Source organism: Periplaneta americana, chromosome 5 (genome assembly GCF_040183065.1).
Source record: "Periplaneta americana isolate PAMFEO1 chromosome 5, P.americana_PAMFEO1_priV1, whole genome shotgun sequence".
Taxonomy (NCBI): domain Eukaryota; kingdom Metazoa; phylum Arthropoda; class Insecta; order Blattodea; family Blattidae; genus Periplaneta; species Periplaneta americana.
Window position 1 is genome coordinate 123,728,905 of NC_091121.1, and position 18,485 is coordinate 123,747,389.

Sequence of the window (18,485 nt, forward strand, 5' to 3'; positions counted from 1 at the left end):
GCTGACGGTACGCTCGCTTGAGAAGAATCATCTGAGCGCTAGGTAACCGCGTATAAAACAGCGAACGAACGCACTCTGTCAATTATCGCTTCGTTTTTGTTTGTCGCCTTGTCGGACTGTTTCAAACATCGTCACAGGTTTCAAAACAAGTTTCATGGAAGAAAAAAAGAAAAGAGCACCGAACTCCTCACAGTTCGAAGTGGGAATTCTTTTAGAACTCGTCGGCAATTCGGCATCTATATTAGAAAATAAAAGTACTGACGGAAGTTCTCTAAGAAAAAAGCAGGCTACCTGGTTGGATTTAACCTCACAATTCAACGCTGTTCCAGGTGAGTTATACGTGTTTACATAATTCGGGAACATTTTAGAACATGGATTGCACGTACCAAATTATGTCTTAAAATACTAAAAAGAGCAGATTTGTCTGCGTTTGTCGAATGCGCATCATTATATTTACGAAAAGGCACTTTTCAGTGCCAATAATTTATTTTGTGTGCACAAGGTTGGAATTTTGAACTAAGAGGGAAAGGGTGCAATCCATGTTCTGGAGTTTATCCCATCCACATAATTTATACAGTGGTTATTTCATAATTTTGATAATAATTGGGAAAATTTTAGTATACGGATACCTCACTGACAATTATCTTGAAATAGGCTACTAAAAAGAGCAGATTTGTATGTATTTGTCGAATTCTCATCATCTTGCTTACGAAGAGACATTGCAGAGCCAATAATTTATTTGGGAAAATTTCAGTATACGGATACCTCACTAACAATTATTAAAAAAAAAAAAAAAAGGCAATTCATCTGTGTATGTCGAATACGCATCATCATGCATACGAAAAGGAAGTTTTTAGTGCCAATTTATTTTGTGTGCATGAGATTGGAATTTTGGAGTAAGAGGGAAAGGAAAGTATCCTTGTTCTGAAATTTATCCATTTATTTTGTATTCACAAGGTTGGAATTTTGGAGTAAGAGGGAAAGGAAGGTATCCGTGTAATTTCTCTTAATTCAAGCGTCAATAGCCTTATTGTCCAAAACGTCATGTAGGTCCTAATAGTTTGAAACTGCAAATCTATAGCTAATAAGTGATAATCTCGCATTCCACAAAATGGTCATTTAGTTTTACTATATTATTACCAGCATATAATAACTACTTTATTATTAAATTGGACAGTTAGGCCTAAATAATATTTTGTCCTCAAGTAAAGTCCCCAGAAACATATATAAAATATTAGTCTATTTTTACAAAAAAAAAATATATACATTTTTATTATTCATCTGCAAACTTGCAGAGACATATCACTTTTTAGCCATCGATATATTATTAGACGTCCCTGTGAAAACTGTTGGGTAGTGTAAGGAGTGATTAAATGAAATTGAAGATTAGACAGAAGTGAATAAAATAAATTTATTGCAATTTATATCAGTGTTCAATATCATAATCAAGTAGTATTATAATTTTAAAAAATTCCAGCGGTCTACATTAATACAAATGAACATGACAGTTATCTGATAAATAGCCTATTTACAGTGAGGTCAGTATTAAACTATTTTGAACTACTTTTTACTTCACAAAAACACACAAAAAAACATATTTTTTTAACAATTCTCTCTTTTTTTCTATTAATACAGGGTTGCCAAGTTAAAATTCTGAAAAAGCTGAAATTCATGTTAAAAACAACAAAAATAAGCTGACACCATTAATTATTATTTTCATAAGATAAAATAAGTAAATACATTACCATGCATACAATAACAAACTATTCAGCATTTGAAATGTAAAACACACAACAAATACAGCCAGATTGCTATGAATTATTTTTATTATACTCTTCAGTGTGGTACATCTGACTTTATTAAAATATTTTTTGTCAAACACTTGTTCAGGGCACTTTCCAACATAGTTTAATTTGCAACATGCAATGGAAGAGAGAGTTCTGAGTTTCATTTTGTCGTTTCTATAAAAATGTGTATTGAAAACTTAAATTAACCGATTAATACAAAATAGACATTGGCACAGCAATTGTGACAAAAGCTGACAACAGATATGAACTGACAAGCTGACAAACTTTAGAAAATGCTGGTCAATTTTAAAACCTGACACTTGGCAAAACTGTTAATAAAATACACTAAACCTAAGTTAAGCTGAGCAAACCTAAACTAAAGTGACAAGCCAGGCTTGCTGTACAGTGAGAGTATATTTCCAAAAAAAATTTCACATTCCTTTTGTAAAACAGCAATTAAATCGAGGTTTTGCAGAAAAAAAAGTTACGAAATCCAGTACTGACCTCGTTGTAAATAATGAATATGTAATATAATGTGGAGTTATTGGAAGCTGTGATGAGTAAAATAAAATTACACAAGTTCCTTTCTTTCTAAAATTAAATAAGCTTATTATGCAGGGTCCCCTACAAAGTTTGAAGTATATTGTACTTATGGTTGAAAATTATACATTAATAGAGACTGTGAATACATTTAACCCACATTTTCTATATAGCAGCATAATTATTAACATGGTTTTTACATATTTATGTTTCTTTATGTTTTAGGTGTAACAAAAAGGTCTACACAAAATCTAAAAGTATGCTATGAGAATTTAAAAAGACGTCTACGCAAAGACCTTGCAGATGAGAAAGTAGAGACATATAAGACTGGCGGAGGAAAAAAGAACATTAAAACCACAAACATTGACCCTAAACTACTAGAAATTATGGGCCATTCTGTAAGACCCTTACAAAATGCCTTTGACTCTGATACTAGTTATCAGGGTGACGTTTTGTATGATGGTAGTTTGTCAGTAGTAACTACACAGTATGAGGTACCATCAACATCAACTGCTCCTGAAATGGAACCAGTTGAGCAGGCATCAACAGTATCAGCTACTGTAATACAGGACATCACACAGAGAGTAAATGTACAGACACCAGTCGATATGGTATCGCCTAATATCTTCCAAGAAAAGGAAGTGGCACACTCCAAGACCCCAGCCAGCTCCAAGCAATACCAATGGAATCGTCGTCGGATGCCTCAAAAACCAAAACCTTCATGTGATGCTGTAGCTGACACCTTTAAAAAAAGAATAAGTGTACTGGAAAATCAATTACGAATGATGGAGGAAGAACATCTAAAAGAAATTAGGATAAAAAACTTAAAAATTTCAGTGTTACGACAGAAACTAAAATACTGGAAAAAAAAAATTCTGTTAATTGAAATGCCTACCACTGTCTCTTCCAGTTTTCAACTGGGTCATTCCGTGTCATTTCAACCAATATTCTTTCAAAATGTCACCCACCATCTCAGATCATCTTCGTATTAGGTGAACATGTTTGCTTACCTGAGATGTGAACATAACCAAAATATTTGTTTTACCTGTAGCACCATTTCTTTGTTATAGCTTCATGAAAATATAAAAATTGCATATATGTCACAAACACGGTTTATAAGGTACTCCAGAAACAAAAATTGCTGCAAAAATGGAATAACTGTACTTGATTCTTGTATTTAATTGTTTGTTTGCTATTGAAGATTTTGAAATTACTATTGATATGAAATTATAATTGTTTGCTTTCTTTTACACACACGCACACACACATTATAACACTTTCCATGGATTTGGGCCAAATGGTTAATCTGTTTCAGTATCAGTTATCAGTAGTTGTTTCAATGGTCGTTCCTAATGTCTTGTTCCCCAAGGTTGGAAATTTTTCATTATTCTTGGGAGACAATGTCGTGGCATCCATTGGATGTGTTCAAACCAGTTATTTTTGTATTTAATCCAGCACTGATGTAACTTTCAGTTACTGGTAATTTAAAATTTGTTTATTAGCCTTGTGATCTAACAAAATAGCTATACTGCGCAGTTTTTCTCATGAACTTCATTTCAGCCGCTCTAATTCTTGATTTATCAGATGTTTCTAGAGTCCATATGTCACTGCCATACATTAACATTGGAAGTGCCAAATTGTTATAAATTTTACTCTAGTAGGTACTCCTTGAAAATTTTGTAGGTTAAAAAATATTATTTATGAGTCCTGTTATTTTTAGGAACTTTGAGATGTAATTTTTTTCATTCTCATGAGACAGTAAACATCCTAAATAGTTAAATGACTTTGTTTGCTCAGTGACTTTATTATTAGTAACTATTTCACTTCTTACTGGTTCTTGGCCTATGAATGTCATCATTTTTGTTTTTTATGGTAGAAATTGCCATTTCATAAGCTTGTATAACTTTATTCAGTTTATGCACTGCTATTTGTAAAAAATATATATATATCTGTGTGTGTGTGTGTGTGTGTGCGTATTTTAACTGTATATACTTACAGCCTTAGACACAAAAAATGACATCTCCTGTAGTGTGAATTTGTCTAAGTCCATTTTGGACAGCACTTGGTTTACACGACTAGGGAAAGGATATTTATTTTGCACTTAATTTATTATTTGAATATATCTTCCTTATAACACATATATCTTCATAACACCTATAAACAGACAAATAAAAGCAACTAACAAAACAAAGAAGAAAAAGAGCGGAGTCATGCATAAGAAATTTCTTCATGTGTTAACCTAAGCTCTCATTGAATCAATTGAAGTCTTCCGAAGGGGACTTTGTATGGCGGCCCATCATTTTTTGTGTCTAAGGTTGTACATGATACATCATAATAAAGTCTAAATGTGGAGCAACATAGCTTTTAGAACCACTACATATCTGATACAAACAAAAATAGACATTTATAATTGTACCCCGGGTCCAAGTTTAGTAATATAATTTTCACACAAATGTTTGTTGACATTTTATTTCCTTAATATTCCTGTCATTTGGAATTAATGGGTTCATTTGTTTCCTTGGTCACTTGTTATGTTCTTCCTGTTGCTGTGTGCATACTGCCTTCACACAGTGTAATGCTCAAAAGCAACCTCACAGGTATCACTTTGAGACCTATAATATGATAATGCTGGGCCATGTGGACGCATACATTTAACAGTTATATCCCTTTCATCAGTATTTACTGCTTCTGCAAATCTTTTGCACCAGTATGAATCATATACACAAGCCACGTTGGAGTTTGCACTCCAACTGTAATTATTGCACTTCCATTGTGAGCTGATGCTGTAATGTTCATCAGCACTAACCTTTTCGCACCAATTTCATTTATTGACAAGGGCACAAATTGATGTAGACTGTGAGTACCAGAAATTATAAAAGCTTGCTGAAATCGTTTATTCAGTTGGACACGAGTTCATGATGTCTTTTATGGTACAAAGAAAAATTTCAATTTCTTTAAGTGTTTCCCTACAGAAGTTGTAGATCAGACGTACTCATGGTGGGCACATCGCCCAGTGCAGAAGATGGGCGGGTGCTGGAAACTTCTGTACATGCAAACAGACAGTGTCGTGCACTCAGACCTATTGTAACCTAGCAGTAAGGTTGCTTGCGGTTTGTATCATGGATAGACCTATTGATACAATATTTATTTAACCTGGTAGAGAGAGATAAGGCCGTAGCCTTCTCTTTCCCTCTACCAGGGGATTACAACTACAATATCAAAAATATAATTTAATATTAAATTTACAATTACAATAAAATCAAAGTACTAAACATTACTTGTATAATAAAGACTGGACAATTTATTATAGAAGTTAAGACCAAAGAAAGAATTAGTTACTGAAGTACAAATTAAACATAGCATAATTAAATAGGGATGAAATTACTGAAGATCGAAGTATTTTATGCTACAGTAAGGAAGCTATTTACAAAGAGAACAGAAAAGTACCAGCACTACATTTAAAGTGACTCTTTTTGTTCAAACTGACAAACTTGCCAAACACTTACTATGCAGGCACTCTGTTATAGGGACAGAATATAACATTGAGCCATATTACAACATCAGGCATGCTCAAACATATGATACTATGCAAATCATGCAAATCTGGCTTTCAGGTAGTAGCTCCCTGTAAAGCAGGTTTGAATAATTTCAAGGAAAAATTGTTCCGGGGCCGGGTATCGATCCCGGGACCCTTCGCTTAGCACGCGAACGCTCTACTGTTCGAGATGAGCGTATGCAAGTAATATAAAATTTAAAAAGACTGTCATCAGTGAAGTAAGTTATAGGGAAGTAAAGCATTATTCCAGACATTTCCCTGGTTACTGAAAAAAAAAACGGAAAAAAATATAAACAAGAAAATGCTTAAAGCAAAATCATAATGATAACATTTAGTTGTGCACATAATGTAAATATATTATAAATACAACACTCTAATTTGAAAAAAAGATATTGAAATAAAGTGATAAAATATTGTCAGTTCCACTAGGACAGTTGTTTTTAATCTTTTTTTGGAAAAAGAGGCCCCTTTGAAAATATGGTGAAAGCTATGGACCCCCTTTCTAGAAAAATATAAAAAAAGGACTAACATTTTCAGATACGCTTCTCCTTTTTTACTGCTGCTTTTTAGTTCTGTACTGGTCAATAGGAGCTGGATATTTTTGTGTATTTTACATACACACGGAATTGTGTTCCTGGTGATCCTGCTGACACAGTGTTTTGGTCTTAATAAATTGGCAAAATGTAGAAAAACAAACTATTGTGGAAGAGGGTTTTGCTTTAAAAGTAGAGTATAGTTCTTGCAGATTGCAAAGTATAAGGCATTTCTGTTCATGTACATTTTTTTAAATGCTTTGTCTCTGATGCCTGACAATATTCTGGTAAATTCAGATTATTATAAAAGCCAGTTACCATTTTCACTGTTTCGTCTGCTAGCTTCTTTCCTCTTTTTATGTTTCGAAGATAAAGTCTCCCTTTCTCTTTCACAAGTTTTCTTCATTGCTTCACTCTCTTTCTTTTTTGACCAACTTTAAGAAACTAGTGTTAGTAACTAAATTTTTCCCTGCTAGTTACAGTTTGAATTTTTTGCATTATTAGGTCTAAAAGTATATCAAAATCTTCTGTCTTTTGCTTTATTTCAGTTCTAAGTGTTTCCTCTTCAGGTAGTGAAGCCGAATCAGGGTAAAGGATTCTCCCCCCCCCCCCCCATATAAAATTTACCTAGTTTTGCTTTGAGAGAAGTTGATGCAAGTTCTATTTTATATTTGGCTACAGATGCCGTTCTGTGTTGTGGGATGCCATGGATCTTGAGACACCCAAACTAACAAGGCTTTCATTTATACCCTCTTTAAAGAAAATTTCCATAACAGTTTGACTACAAGATCATCCAAAGGACTGGACTGTTTGCTTCCTCAGAAACTTCTATTATTTTTTTTATCATTTTTCCTGCATATGTATATATATATTGAATAAGCAGTCGCGGACAGCCGATGAGGGATGGTCCTCAGCTTGGGGGTTGGGCGAAGAGCTAACAACCCATCACTGTAAAAAAACAGCTTGATACGATTCCTTCAAAGTGGGATATGATGATAGAGAATGGATTAATTTTGCTCAGAATAGAGACCAATGGCGGGCTTATGTGAGGGCGGCAATGAAGCTCCGGGTTCCTTAAAAGCCAGTAAGTAAGTAAGTATCATTTTTCCTGCAATTTGGACACATCTTTATGCCAAGTGCAGCATTATGTCCTTTCCTCTGTAATTTCCTGGCATTAACAAGGTAGGCTATATCTCTTTCAAACCAGATATGTTTTTTTGTGTGTTTTAAACAAATTACACTTGCTCACTATGAGTGAAAACCTCCAGAGATAATTATTTGTTCTTATGGTAATCACAGCATGTTGCCTTTGTTACAAGACTTGATATTGCTATATCTTCTCTCCATAACAGAAATTCTCCTCTTCTTTTGTTTGTTTATTTGTCATTAACAGACCCTTGACAGGTATCAGTATTTGAACAAAAGGCAGCATATGCATTGACTTTATGACAAGGTTTTACAGATAACACTCCATTACAATCACACAGAAATCAACGCAGCCTTATTTTATATGAAAGACTGAAAAGAATACCTAACATAGACTACTGGAGAACCTTCTCAGATACTCGTACAAGCTTAGAGATCCAACAAGGTTTCATACAGAAAGTTAAATATCTAAAAAAAAAAACCAATATAGCCTACCATTAGACAAATATAGTATGGAAAGGTTACAACTTCCATCTTATCCTGTCAATAAATTAAAAATCCAAATTACAATATAACACTATCAACACAAGATTCCAGAAACTGAATGGGTACACATCTACACCGATGGTTCTAAAATCAGCAATAACTTTAATAATACGACTGGTGCTGGAATATATAATAAATTATTTTGCTTTTATATATTTCTAGGTCAAAATTCAACTCACTTTGATGAGAACTTGAAGCAGTCAATTCTACATAAAAATAACTTTTCTATCACAGTAACCTCTTTAATAAAGCTGTTATATTTAGCGATTCTAAATCAGTTATACAAGCCATTAATGCAAACACCTATGCAACAAAAAGAATTACTGAAATTCACCAAAGTATCAAACACTAAGTTATCTCTTCACAATAAATAGTTTTGCAATGGATTCCTTCACACTGTGGAATTCTTGTTAATGAGATAGCAGATTTCTTAACAAAAATTAAAAAAAGGCACAATGATCCAACAAATTAAAAATTCATGTTTATCATTTCAATTTTCCAAAGTAATAATTAAGAAAATCATCCAACAAGAAATACACAAAAAATTAGTAGGCCTACATGAGAGTATAAATAAGCAATGGAATATTTTATTAAACAATAACAATTTAATTCCAGACTGCCCATGAATGAAAGCTGTCGTCGCACTTTTTCAATTATATATGTGATATGATTGTTTGGCTGCTTATCTATATAAAATAAATATTTTTCATACTCCTAATTATTTATTTTGTAAAGAAGAAAATACTATAATGGATATGACACACCTCAAGAATTGTACAAATTTAACAGTACACATCTGTCATAATACTGGGAAGCAAGAATGCAAATGGAAGAACTCCAATACACAGAGCATTAGCAACCTAACAACATTGACTTTTGAGACTTATAGTATTAAAGATTATACCTGTACAATAAAAAAAGTAATAAGCCAACAGCAAGTTTACACTATCTAAAATACTCGTAGGCCTATATCAATATTCCATATATAGCCTAAGTGAATTACCCAAACTTTTCAGAAATATAATGCAAAGCAGAGTTTGAAAATTATAATTTTACATATGCTTTATGTGGCTTAATTTCTAGATTTTATCAAAGTATTTTTTTTTCTCGAGAACCTCTCATTTCTAAAAAAAAAAACAATTTTCTTCCCTAGTAAAGACTGGTGCACACTTAAAAAAAATCTACAATTCTGAATATACAGCAAATTGTTCTTTATAATATTATACATATCTAAATTTTTGAAGTAATTTGACACTTAGGTAACTAAATTACCAGTATACTGATACCAAGAAGCCATATTGTGAAATTCTCCAATGTATATTGAATAAAATAAAGGAAGAATCAAGGCTCTGGCGTTCATTCTTTACTTTTTATATCTACATTTGTTCCACTCTGCACTCATCAATATCAGTTACTGAGTGAGAACACATGAACTTCAACGGGCTGTAACTCACTCATGCAACAACGGAATAATCTAAATTCTGCCAGATTTCTGTACTGGTACACATAAAACTCATGACCAAATATCATAACAATCGCTATCAGTGGGTGACATGTTTTAGTTGCACTGACACAGAATGACTCTAGCGCTTTGTCTAAAAAATAAGTGTTTCAGAAATTGTTAAATATAAAGTTAAAATTAATGTTCATAATTAAAAGCAAAAATTAATGTTCAATGTTATTACACTGATGCTACTGACTGACTTACCTTATTGAAAATGTTGGTTAATTATAGCTTGACGAAATGCTCTCCCAGGCACAGCATCATTGCGCTGCATCAACTCTCCTTGGGGAACAGGTTCATCATCATCAATGTCAGGGCCTCTTAAACCTCGTAACTCCTCTAGTAGTCGCACCATCTGTGGATCTTCAGGCGGTTCTTCATTGCTGGTGCTTCTGGCAATGTTATGCAGTACTGCAGTAGCCGTTATTACAGTCATGGCTTTCTGCAGACCACATCTCAAACCCACTGACAATATTGGAAACCTTCTTTTCCATATACCATACTGCCTTTCTACAGTGTTCCTTGTTTTGATGTGTGCTCTATTATATCGCTGTTCGGCTGGAGTTAGTGGATTTAACAGTGGAGTTAATAAATATGGTTTGCAGGCATAACCTCCATCTCCTAATAAATACCCATGCGGTATTTCACCATTTTCAAATTGTGCTCTACGAGCACAGTTACGAAATATGGTGCTATCATGCACAGATCCTGCCCATCTTGCCACAATATCCCTTATCAATAGATTGTGATCACTGATTGTCTGACAATTCAAAGAGAAATAACCTTTCCTGTTACGGAAGTGTTCTGCGTTGTCTCCCCCAGGAGATTGAATTCTAATATGTGTACAATCTATTGTTCCTATCACACCCGGAAATCCATCCATTACATTTTGTAAATCGGCCCTTGCTGGAAAAACAATGAAGCGTGGAAAGAACGATGCAATGATTTCCGACACTTCACTGGTGATACGCTGCACTGTTGTTCGATGTATATTAGCAGTGTTCCCGATAACAATATTAAAAGCACCTGTGGCATACGATCGTAAAGTTGCCAAAACTCTGTTCATAGGAGAAACGGGATTATTTCTGTTGGTAGGGAACTCTAACCTATCGTTCATTTGGTCCACTAACCACCACACTGTTTCTTTACTCAGTCGAAATCTCTCTTCAAATTTTCTGTCTCCCAGATCTTCGAAAGGATCTCCTCTTTCTACAATAACACCAATTCTATTATTTCCGCAGTGATTTGCGTGTTCAAGATACATCATTTCATCTTCGATTCCATCAAGTACGTCAAATCGTGCCGCCATTTTGGTTTTCTCGACTTGACCATGTTCAATTCAAGATAATCAGTCCCACACCCGTGATCAAATTTGATCATCATCAACTCGCTTGTTTAACTTTGATCGAGATTGATACTCCGCAAATTGGCGTTGAAGACGGTCAAGTGCCGACTTAACTTTGGTCAAATTTTGATCGAGAATGGTGCACACGGGCAGTGGTCTGCCTTACGGCCTTACTATAGCAGTGGCACAGTCTATTGTTTCTACTACTCACAGCGCTCCAAGCGGCTAGCAACTATCGCGGGAAATGCAAAAAATCATCCCAAACTTCGTGACTGTATATACTAGACTGTGGTGTTACTATAAATGATCTTTCCGATTACAAACTTGAATAATTATCGTTAGGAGACACTTAGAAACATGATATTGGTATCAATGGAAAGAGAAACTCAAATATTTTTTGTTATGTTGGTGAACCTGTCACATATTTATTAATTTCGTTGCTACGAGACGATATAAGAGAAAAATGGCTGCAAACGAATACAGGAGGGGATTTTGTCTGCTAGATTTTCACATATCCCAGTCTGTAGTCACTGTACAACGCAATTTTAGAAGAATATTTGGTGTTGATCCACCCAGTTGGCCCAGTATCCGTAAGTGGTACACTGACTCCAAAACGACGGGATGCATCTGTAAGCGGAAGTCAACCGGTCGTCCATCAGTGAGGCAAATGTGGAGCGTGTGAGAGAGAGTTTCACACGAAGTCCACAGAAATCCACCGTAAAAGCCAGTAAAGAATTAAACATCCCCCAACAAAGTGTGTGGAAGATTTAACGGAAACGTTTGAAGTTCCATCCATACCGTTTGCAATTGTTTCAGGCTCTGAAACCAGACGATAAAGCCAAGCGACAGTCGTTCTGTGAGGATATGCAACTCAGAATGGAAACAGAAGGTTTCCTCGAATCATTGGTGTTTAGTGACGAAGCCACTTTCCATCTGTCAGGAAAAGTGCACAAACACAATGTCAGAATATGAGCTTTGAAAAATCCTAACAGTTATGTGGAACATGTACGCGACCAGGGGCGGCTTTCGAAGAAGGGCTGCGGAGCTGCAGCACCCCCGACATTTGTGACTCTTATCTCGTTTTAAGTTGTGAAATGCATTTATTATAGTAGTCTCTATTTAGCGGCTCAATTTTTTTAAAATTTCGCTCTCATTGACATGCATGCAATCATTAGTGAAGTCACTTTCTCCCCTGGTACTGCCAGAGCGAAGCCGGAGACAAGGACTATTGGTGAAGCCACTTCCTCCTCTGGAGCTGCCAGTCTCGTCTCGGACGCTTTGCGCATTAGTTTTACCCCTCCCCCTGCTACCCCTGGGCTAGAATCCAGAGTTTCCAGGAGCTGCAACATTTGCAGCAGCTTGTCAGTAGCGCGCAATTTTAAATACATTTTATTTAATGTTGTGAGTATAACAAGAGCAACAATGTTTAATTCTGTACAATCTATTTACAGTCTATTCAGTTCAGTACCTTAAGAATTAAGCAGAAATGTGAAACTAAGTGCTCATCAGCTGAATATCATAATGGAAAGAGCCGCTAAACAAAATACAAAGGCTTGCATATTTTTTGCTGATTTAGCCAGTAGCCCTGCTTTCTTCTCTCGATCTCCACTCAGTCTGTATTAGATTAATATGTTTCAAAGACAATTCCATCAGCTGGGGCAACAAGATGGAGTTTTAAAATAAGAACAGTAAACGTTGTTCATGAGAAGAAGGAGCCATTGCTAGAATGTTTTAAAACCATAATGGAATCTGAAACATCTAACAACATCACAATAAATGAGGCAAGCGCCCTGGTGCGTGCTCTTGAAGATCCTGAATTCAATTTCTGGCTCAGTTTTTTTATTCATTTATTGATGTATAATGTAGATATATTATACAACCAACTACAACATCACCAGTTAGATATTTCTATGGTCCAAATCTGCATATAAAAAATTAAATTATGGTTTATTTAACGACACTCGCAACTGCAGGGGTTATATCAGCGTCGCTGGTGTGCCGGAATTTTGTCTTGCAGGATTCTTTTAAATGCCAGTAAATCTACTGACATGAGCCTGTCTCATTTAAACACACTTAAATGCCATCGACCTGGGCCAGGATCGAACCCGCAACCGACTATGCTACCGAGGCCGACTTTGCATATAAAGCTTTGTTAATTCCATACAGACAGTACAGAACAGTGCACAGTTGAGAAGCGAGATCTGTGAAAATGAAAACCATAAAAAGCGTCGTAAGGTCGAAGGGATTCAGACAAGGGTTGCGGCAGCCAAGGAAGTGCGTGACCTCATTATCACACAAGCTAACACCCGATTCCAGTTCATAGATCATATGATATTATCTTCTCTTCTGTGTCAAGAAAAATTTGAATGCTACAAAAGCTCGTTTCCTGAAAATGACCTACATATATGTGTGAAGCTTTTTTCTAATGTTCGATAAAGACAAACTAAAAACGGTACTCGCTGTGCTGTATCAGAGACAAGAATTCAGAAATATCAGTGACGCAGTCAAGCTCTTGCAGTTTCTTCTATCTGAGAACTTGCAGGCCTCATTTTCAGAAGTTGTGAAACTACTACGCATAGCTATCACCATACCAATGACAATTTCCGAACCAGAACGTTGCTTTTCGTGTTTGAAAAGAATGACATTCTATCTTAGAAATACGATGAGAGAATAGAGACTGACCGCATTAGCTATGTTTTCCATTGTAAAGACTATGTTAAACGACATATCGGATTTTAATCAGAAGATTATTCAAAAGTTTGCAACCTACAAGACAAGGCGCATGGAACTAATCTTTAAATAAGGTAAGTTACATGGTTTATTTTTGTATGCAACCCCCCTGAATTCAATACCCACGAGCTGCCACTGTACGCGACTCCCAAAAGTGAACGTGTTTTGTGCTATAAGCCGTGAAAATGTGTATGGCCCTCTCTTTTTTGTCGAGGCGACAGTCACAGGTAATTCGTACCTATACATGTTACAATTATGGCTTCTTCCACAACTGGAACAGGACATCGAAGGTCTTATTTTTTAGCAGGATGGGGCACCACCCCATTACCACTTAGATGTCAGAAACGAACTGAATACACGACTTCCAAGGAGATGGACTGGACATGCTGGCAGTGAAGATTTAGAATGTTTGCATTGGCCTCCACGTTCATCCGACCTCACTCCTTGTGATTTTTTCTGTGGGGTTTTATAAAACAACAAGTGTATCAGCCACCATTACCACCTACCATTGAGAATCTTCGTGTCCGCATCACATAGGCCATTGCACTGGTGGATAGTCCAATGCTACAACGTGTATGGCAGGAAATTGACTAGAGACTTGATGAGTGTCGTGTGACACAAGGAGCTCACATTGAGAACATGTGACTTACGGTTTCTCTTTCTGTTTCATGTTTTCCAGTGAAAATATTAAAAAATTGTTGGAGTTTCTGTTTCTGTTGATACCAATTTCATGTTTTCTAATTTTTGATGATTTAAGAGTAGCACATATGATTTAACCCAACGGATAAAAAATATTTGAGTTTCTCTTTCCATTGATACTAATATATTTCTAAGTGTCTCTTAACGATAGTTATTCAAGTTCGTAATCGGAAAGATCATTTATAGTAACACAAAATCTCGTAAGCAAGGATGTCATTATCCGAAATTCGAAACGAAGTTGGTAAAAGAAAATTCAACCTGAGAGCTATAAAATCAATATAATCCACTAGCATATGTAGTAATGGGGGAAAAATGGTTAGGTTTCACCCTTGAGGTATTAAGTAAGCTGACCCCAAGAGGAGTAGAATAGAAAGTCTGTTAATATGTAATTAGATGTTATATATTCTGTATATGTGTGTATGAATTAATATCTGATAACCTAACCTATATTATTTAAAATGATGCACGTGGCTAGCAAAATTTACAAGTATATCAAATCACGGTATAATCCAATAAACTGTTGCCAAGGCGAACTGTCATGGCGGACGCGCGCAAGGCTACTACGTAAATCAAATTAAGCATGTATGCATGGGAGCCAACACTACACTCCTTAGCGATAGCGATGAGAGAAAAGCTGCCATCATGTATTTGAAAAGGTAATAAGTTGTAACTGTATTAAATCGTGGACGTAGTTTACAGACAGAACACCAGAGTCGCAATGACACTATGCTTTCAGCTCAAGATACCCGTACGGCAAAGAACTGTACAACAAACAAATTATTACCCGGGTTCGAACCCCGAATAAATGCAATTCCAAAAAATATGTATGAGTATGACAGAAATGTAAATTGTTGCAAAACCAGATCATATAATCCACAATGACAGGAAAGGAAATACACTGAGAGCACATAGAGTGGACTGAGAGGACAGAGAATGGACTGAAAGAATAGAGCGTGGACTGAGAGGACATAAAGTGGACTAAGAATTCAGGCAAGGGAATATGAGTACAGAGAGAGTACTGGTTTGACTGTGAGTGAACTGAGAGGAAGCAGATGGGACAGAGAGGACAGAGAGTGGACTGAGTGCACATAGAGTGGACTGAGAGGACAGAGAGAGGACTCCAAGCTCAGAGAGGGGACTCAGTGGGCAGAAAATGGACTCAGAGGACAGAGAGTGGACTGAGAGGAACCACATTGGACTAAGATGAGAGAGAGAGAGTGGACGGAGAAGAAAGAGTAGACTGACAGAACATAGAGTGGACTGAGAGGACATAGAGTAGAGTGACAATTCAGAGAGTGAACTGGTGGGACTGTGAGCGGACAGAGAAGAACCAGATAGGACTGAGAGGAGAGAGAGAGTGGGCTCAGAGCACATAGAGTGGACTAAGAGCACATAGAGTGGACTGAGAGCACATAGAGTGGACTGAGAGCATATAGAGTGGATTTAGAGCACATAGAGTGGACTGAGAGGACATAGAGTGGACTAAGAGGACATAGAGAGGACTGAGAGGACATAGAGTGGACTAAGAGGACATAGAGTGGACTAAGAGGACATAGAGAGGACTGAGAGGACACAGACTGGACTGAAAGGATATAGAATGAACTAAGAGTATATGGAGTGGCCTGAGACAACATTGAGTGGACTGAGAGAACATAGAGTGGACTCTGATGACAGAGAATGGACTGAGAGCACATAGAAGAGACTGAGAGAACAGAGAGTGGACTGAGAGCACATTGAGTGGACCGAGAGGACATAGAGTGGACTAAGAGGACATAGAGTGGACTAAGAATTCAGAGAGTGGAATATCAGTACAGACAGTGGACTGGGAGAACAGAGAGAGGCCTGGTTGGACTGTGAGTGGACTGAGAGAACCAGATAGGACAAAGATGAGAGAGAGTCGACTGAGAGGACACAGAGTGGACTGAGAGCACATACAGTTGACTGAGAGGACAAAGAGTGGACTGAGAGGACATAGAGCGGACTTAGAGCACATAGAGAGGACTGAGAGGAAAAAGAGTGGACTTAGTGCACATAGAGTGGACTTAGAGCACATAGAGTTCACTGAGAGGACATAGAGTGGACTGAGAGCACATAGAGTGGATTTAGAGCACATAGAGTGGACTGAGAAGATATAGAGTGGACTAAGCGGACATAGAGTGGACTGAGAGGACAGAGAGTGGACTAAGAGGACATAGAGTGGACTAAGAGGGCATGGAGTGGACTGAAAGCATACAGAGTGGACTGAGATGACAGAGAATGGACAGAGAGCACATAGAGTGGACTGAGACAACAGAGAGTGGACTGAGAGCACATAGAGTGGACTGAGAGGACATAGAGTGGACTTAGAGCACATAGAGTGGACTGAGAGGACAGAGAGTGGACTTAGAGCATAAAGAGTGGACTGAGAGAACAGACAGTGGACTGAAAGGATATAGAGTGGACTAAGAGGACATAGAGTGGACTGAGAGAACAGAGAGTGGAGTGAGACCACATAGAGTGGACTGAGAGGACATAGAGTGGACATAGAGCACATAGAGTGGACTTAGAGCACACAGAGTGGACTGAGAGGACACAGAGTGGACTTAGATTACAGAGAGTAGACTGAGAGTACAGAGAGTGGACTGAGAGGACATAGAATGGACTTAAAGCACACAGAGTAGACAGAGAGGACAGAGAGTAGACTGAGAGGACACTGACTGGACTTAGAGCACATAGAGTGGACTTAGACGACAGAGGGTGGACTGAGAGGACAGAGAGTGGACTGAGAGGACAGAGAGTGGACTGCGAGGATATAGAGTGGACTGAGAGGACATAGAGTGGACTTAGAGTACAGAGAGATGACTGAGAGTGGACTGAGAGGACAGAGAGTGGACTGAGAGCACATAGAGTGGACTGAAAGGATATAGAGTGGACTAAGAGGACATAGAGAGGACTGAGAGGACGGAGAGTGGATTGAGAGGACATAGAGTGGTCTAAGGGGTCATAGAGTGGACTGAGAGGACATAGAGTGAACTGAGAAAACAGGGAGTGGACTAAGAGGACATTGAGTGGACTGAGAGGACATAGAGTGGACTGAGAAGACGGAGTGGACTAAGAAACACATAGAGTGGACTGAGAAGAGAGGGAGTGGACTGAGAGGGCATAGAGTGGACTGAGAAGACAGGGAGTGGACTGAGAAGACATAGGGTAGACTGAGAGGACATAAAGTGGACTGAGAGGACAGGGTGTGGACTGAGAAGACAGGGAGTGGACAGAGAGGACATAGAGTAGACTGAGAGGACATAGAGTGGACTGAGAGGACATAGAGTGGGCTGAGAGGACAGGGAGTGGACTGAGAGGACAGAGAGTGGACTGAGAAGACAGGGAGTGAACTGAGAGGACTTAGAGTGGACTGAAAGGACATAGAGTGGACTAAAAATACAGGGAGTGGAGTGAGAGGACAGAGAATGGACTAAAAGGACATAGAGTGGATTGAGAAGACATGGAGTGGACTGAGAGAACATAGAGTGAAATGAGAAGACAGGGAGTGGGCTGAGAGGATATAGAGTGGACTGAGAAGATAGGGAGTGGACTGAGAGGACATAGAGTGGACTGAGAACACAGTGAGTGGACTAAGAGGGCATAGAGTGGACTGAGAAGACAGCGAGTGGACTGAGAGGACTTAGAGTGGACTGAGAGAACACAGAGTGGACTGTGAAGACATAGAGTGGACTGAGAAGACAGGGAGTGGACTCAGACGACATAGAGTGGACTGAGAGGACATAGAGTGGACTGAGAGGACAATGAGTGGGCTGAGAGGTCAGGGAGTAGACTGAGAAGACATTGAGTGGACTGAGAAAACAGGGAGTGGACTGAGAGGACTTAGTGTGGACTGAGAAGACGGGGAGTGGACTGAGAGGACATGGAGTGGACTGAGAGGACATAGAGTGGACTGAGAACACCTGGAGTGGACTGAGAAAACATAGAGTGGACTGAGAGGTCATAGAGTGGACTGAGAACACAGTGAGGGGACTGAGAGGACATAGAGTGGACTGAGAAGACAGGGTGTGGACTTAGAGGACATAGAGTGGACTGACAAGACAGGGAGTGGACTGAGAGG

At 37.8% G+C, this 18,485-nt stretch overlaps 1 protein-coding gene across 1 annotated transcript; it reads right to left on the bottom strand.

Annotated features, from left to right (window-relative positions):
* Positions 1–1,397: 1,397 nt before the first annotated feature.
* On the bottom strand, positions 1,398–11,128 carry LOC138700142 (putative nuclease HARBI1). The gene is made up of 2 exons (XM_069826508.1): positions 9,817–11,128; positions 1,398–3,069 (listed from the first exon to the last, which is right to left on the bottom strand). Exon 1 carries the CDS (start codon positions 10,919–10,921, stop codon positions 9,818–9,820), a length of 1,104 nt encoding a protein of 367 aa, XP_069682609.1. The 5' UTR covers positions 10,922–11,128; the 3' UTR covers positions 1,398–3,069; position 9,817.
* Positions 11,129–18,485: the final 7,357 nt, after the last annotated feature.

Bases quoted from the DNA above. Each gene is read 5' to 3' on its own strand.
- LOC138700142 (XM_069826508.1), bottom strand. From the start codon at position 10,921: ATGGCGGCACGATTTGACGTACTTGATGGAATCGAAGATGAAATGATG.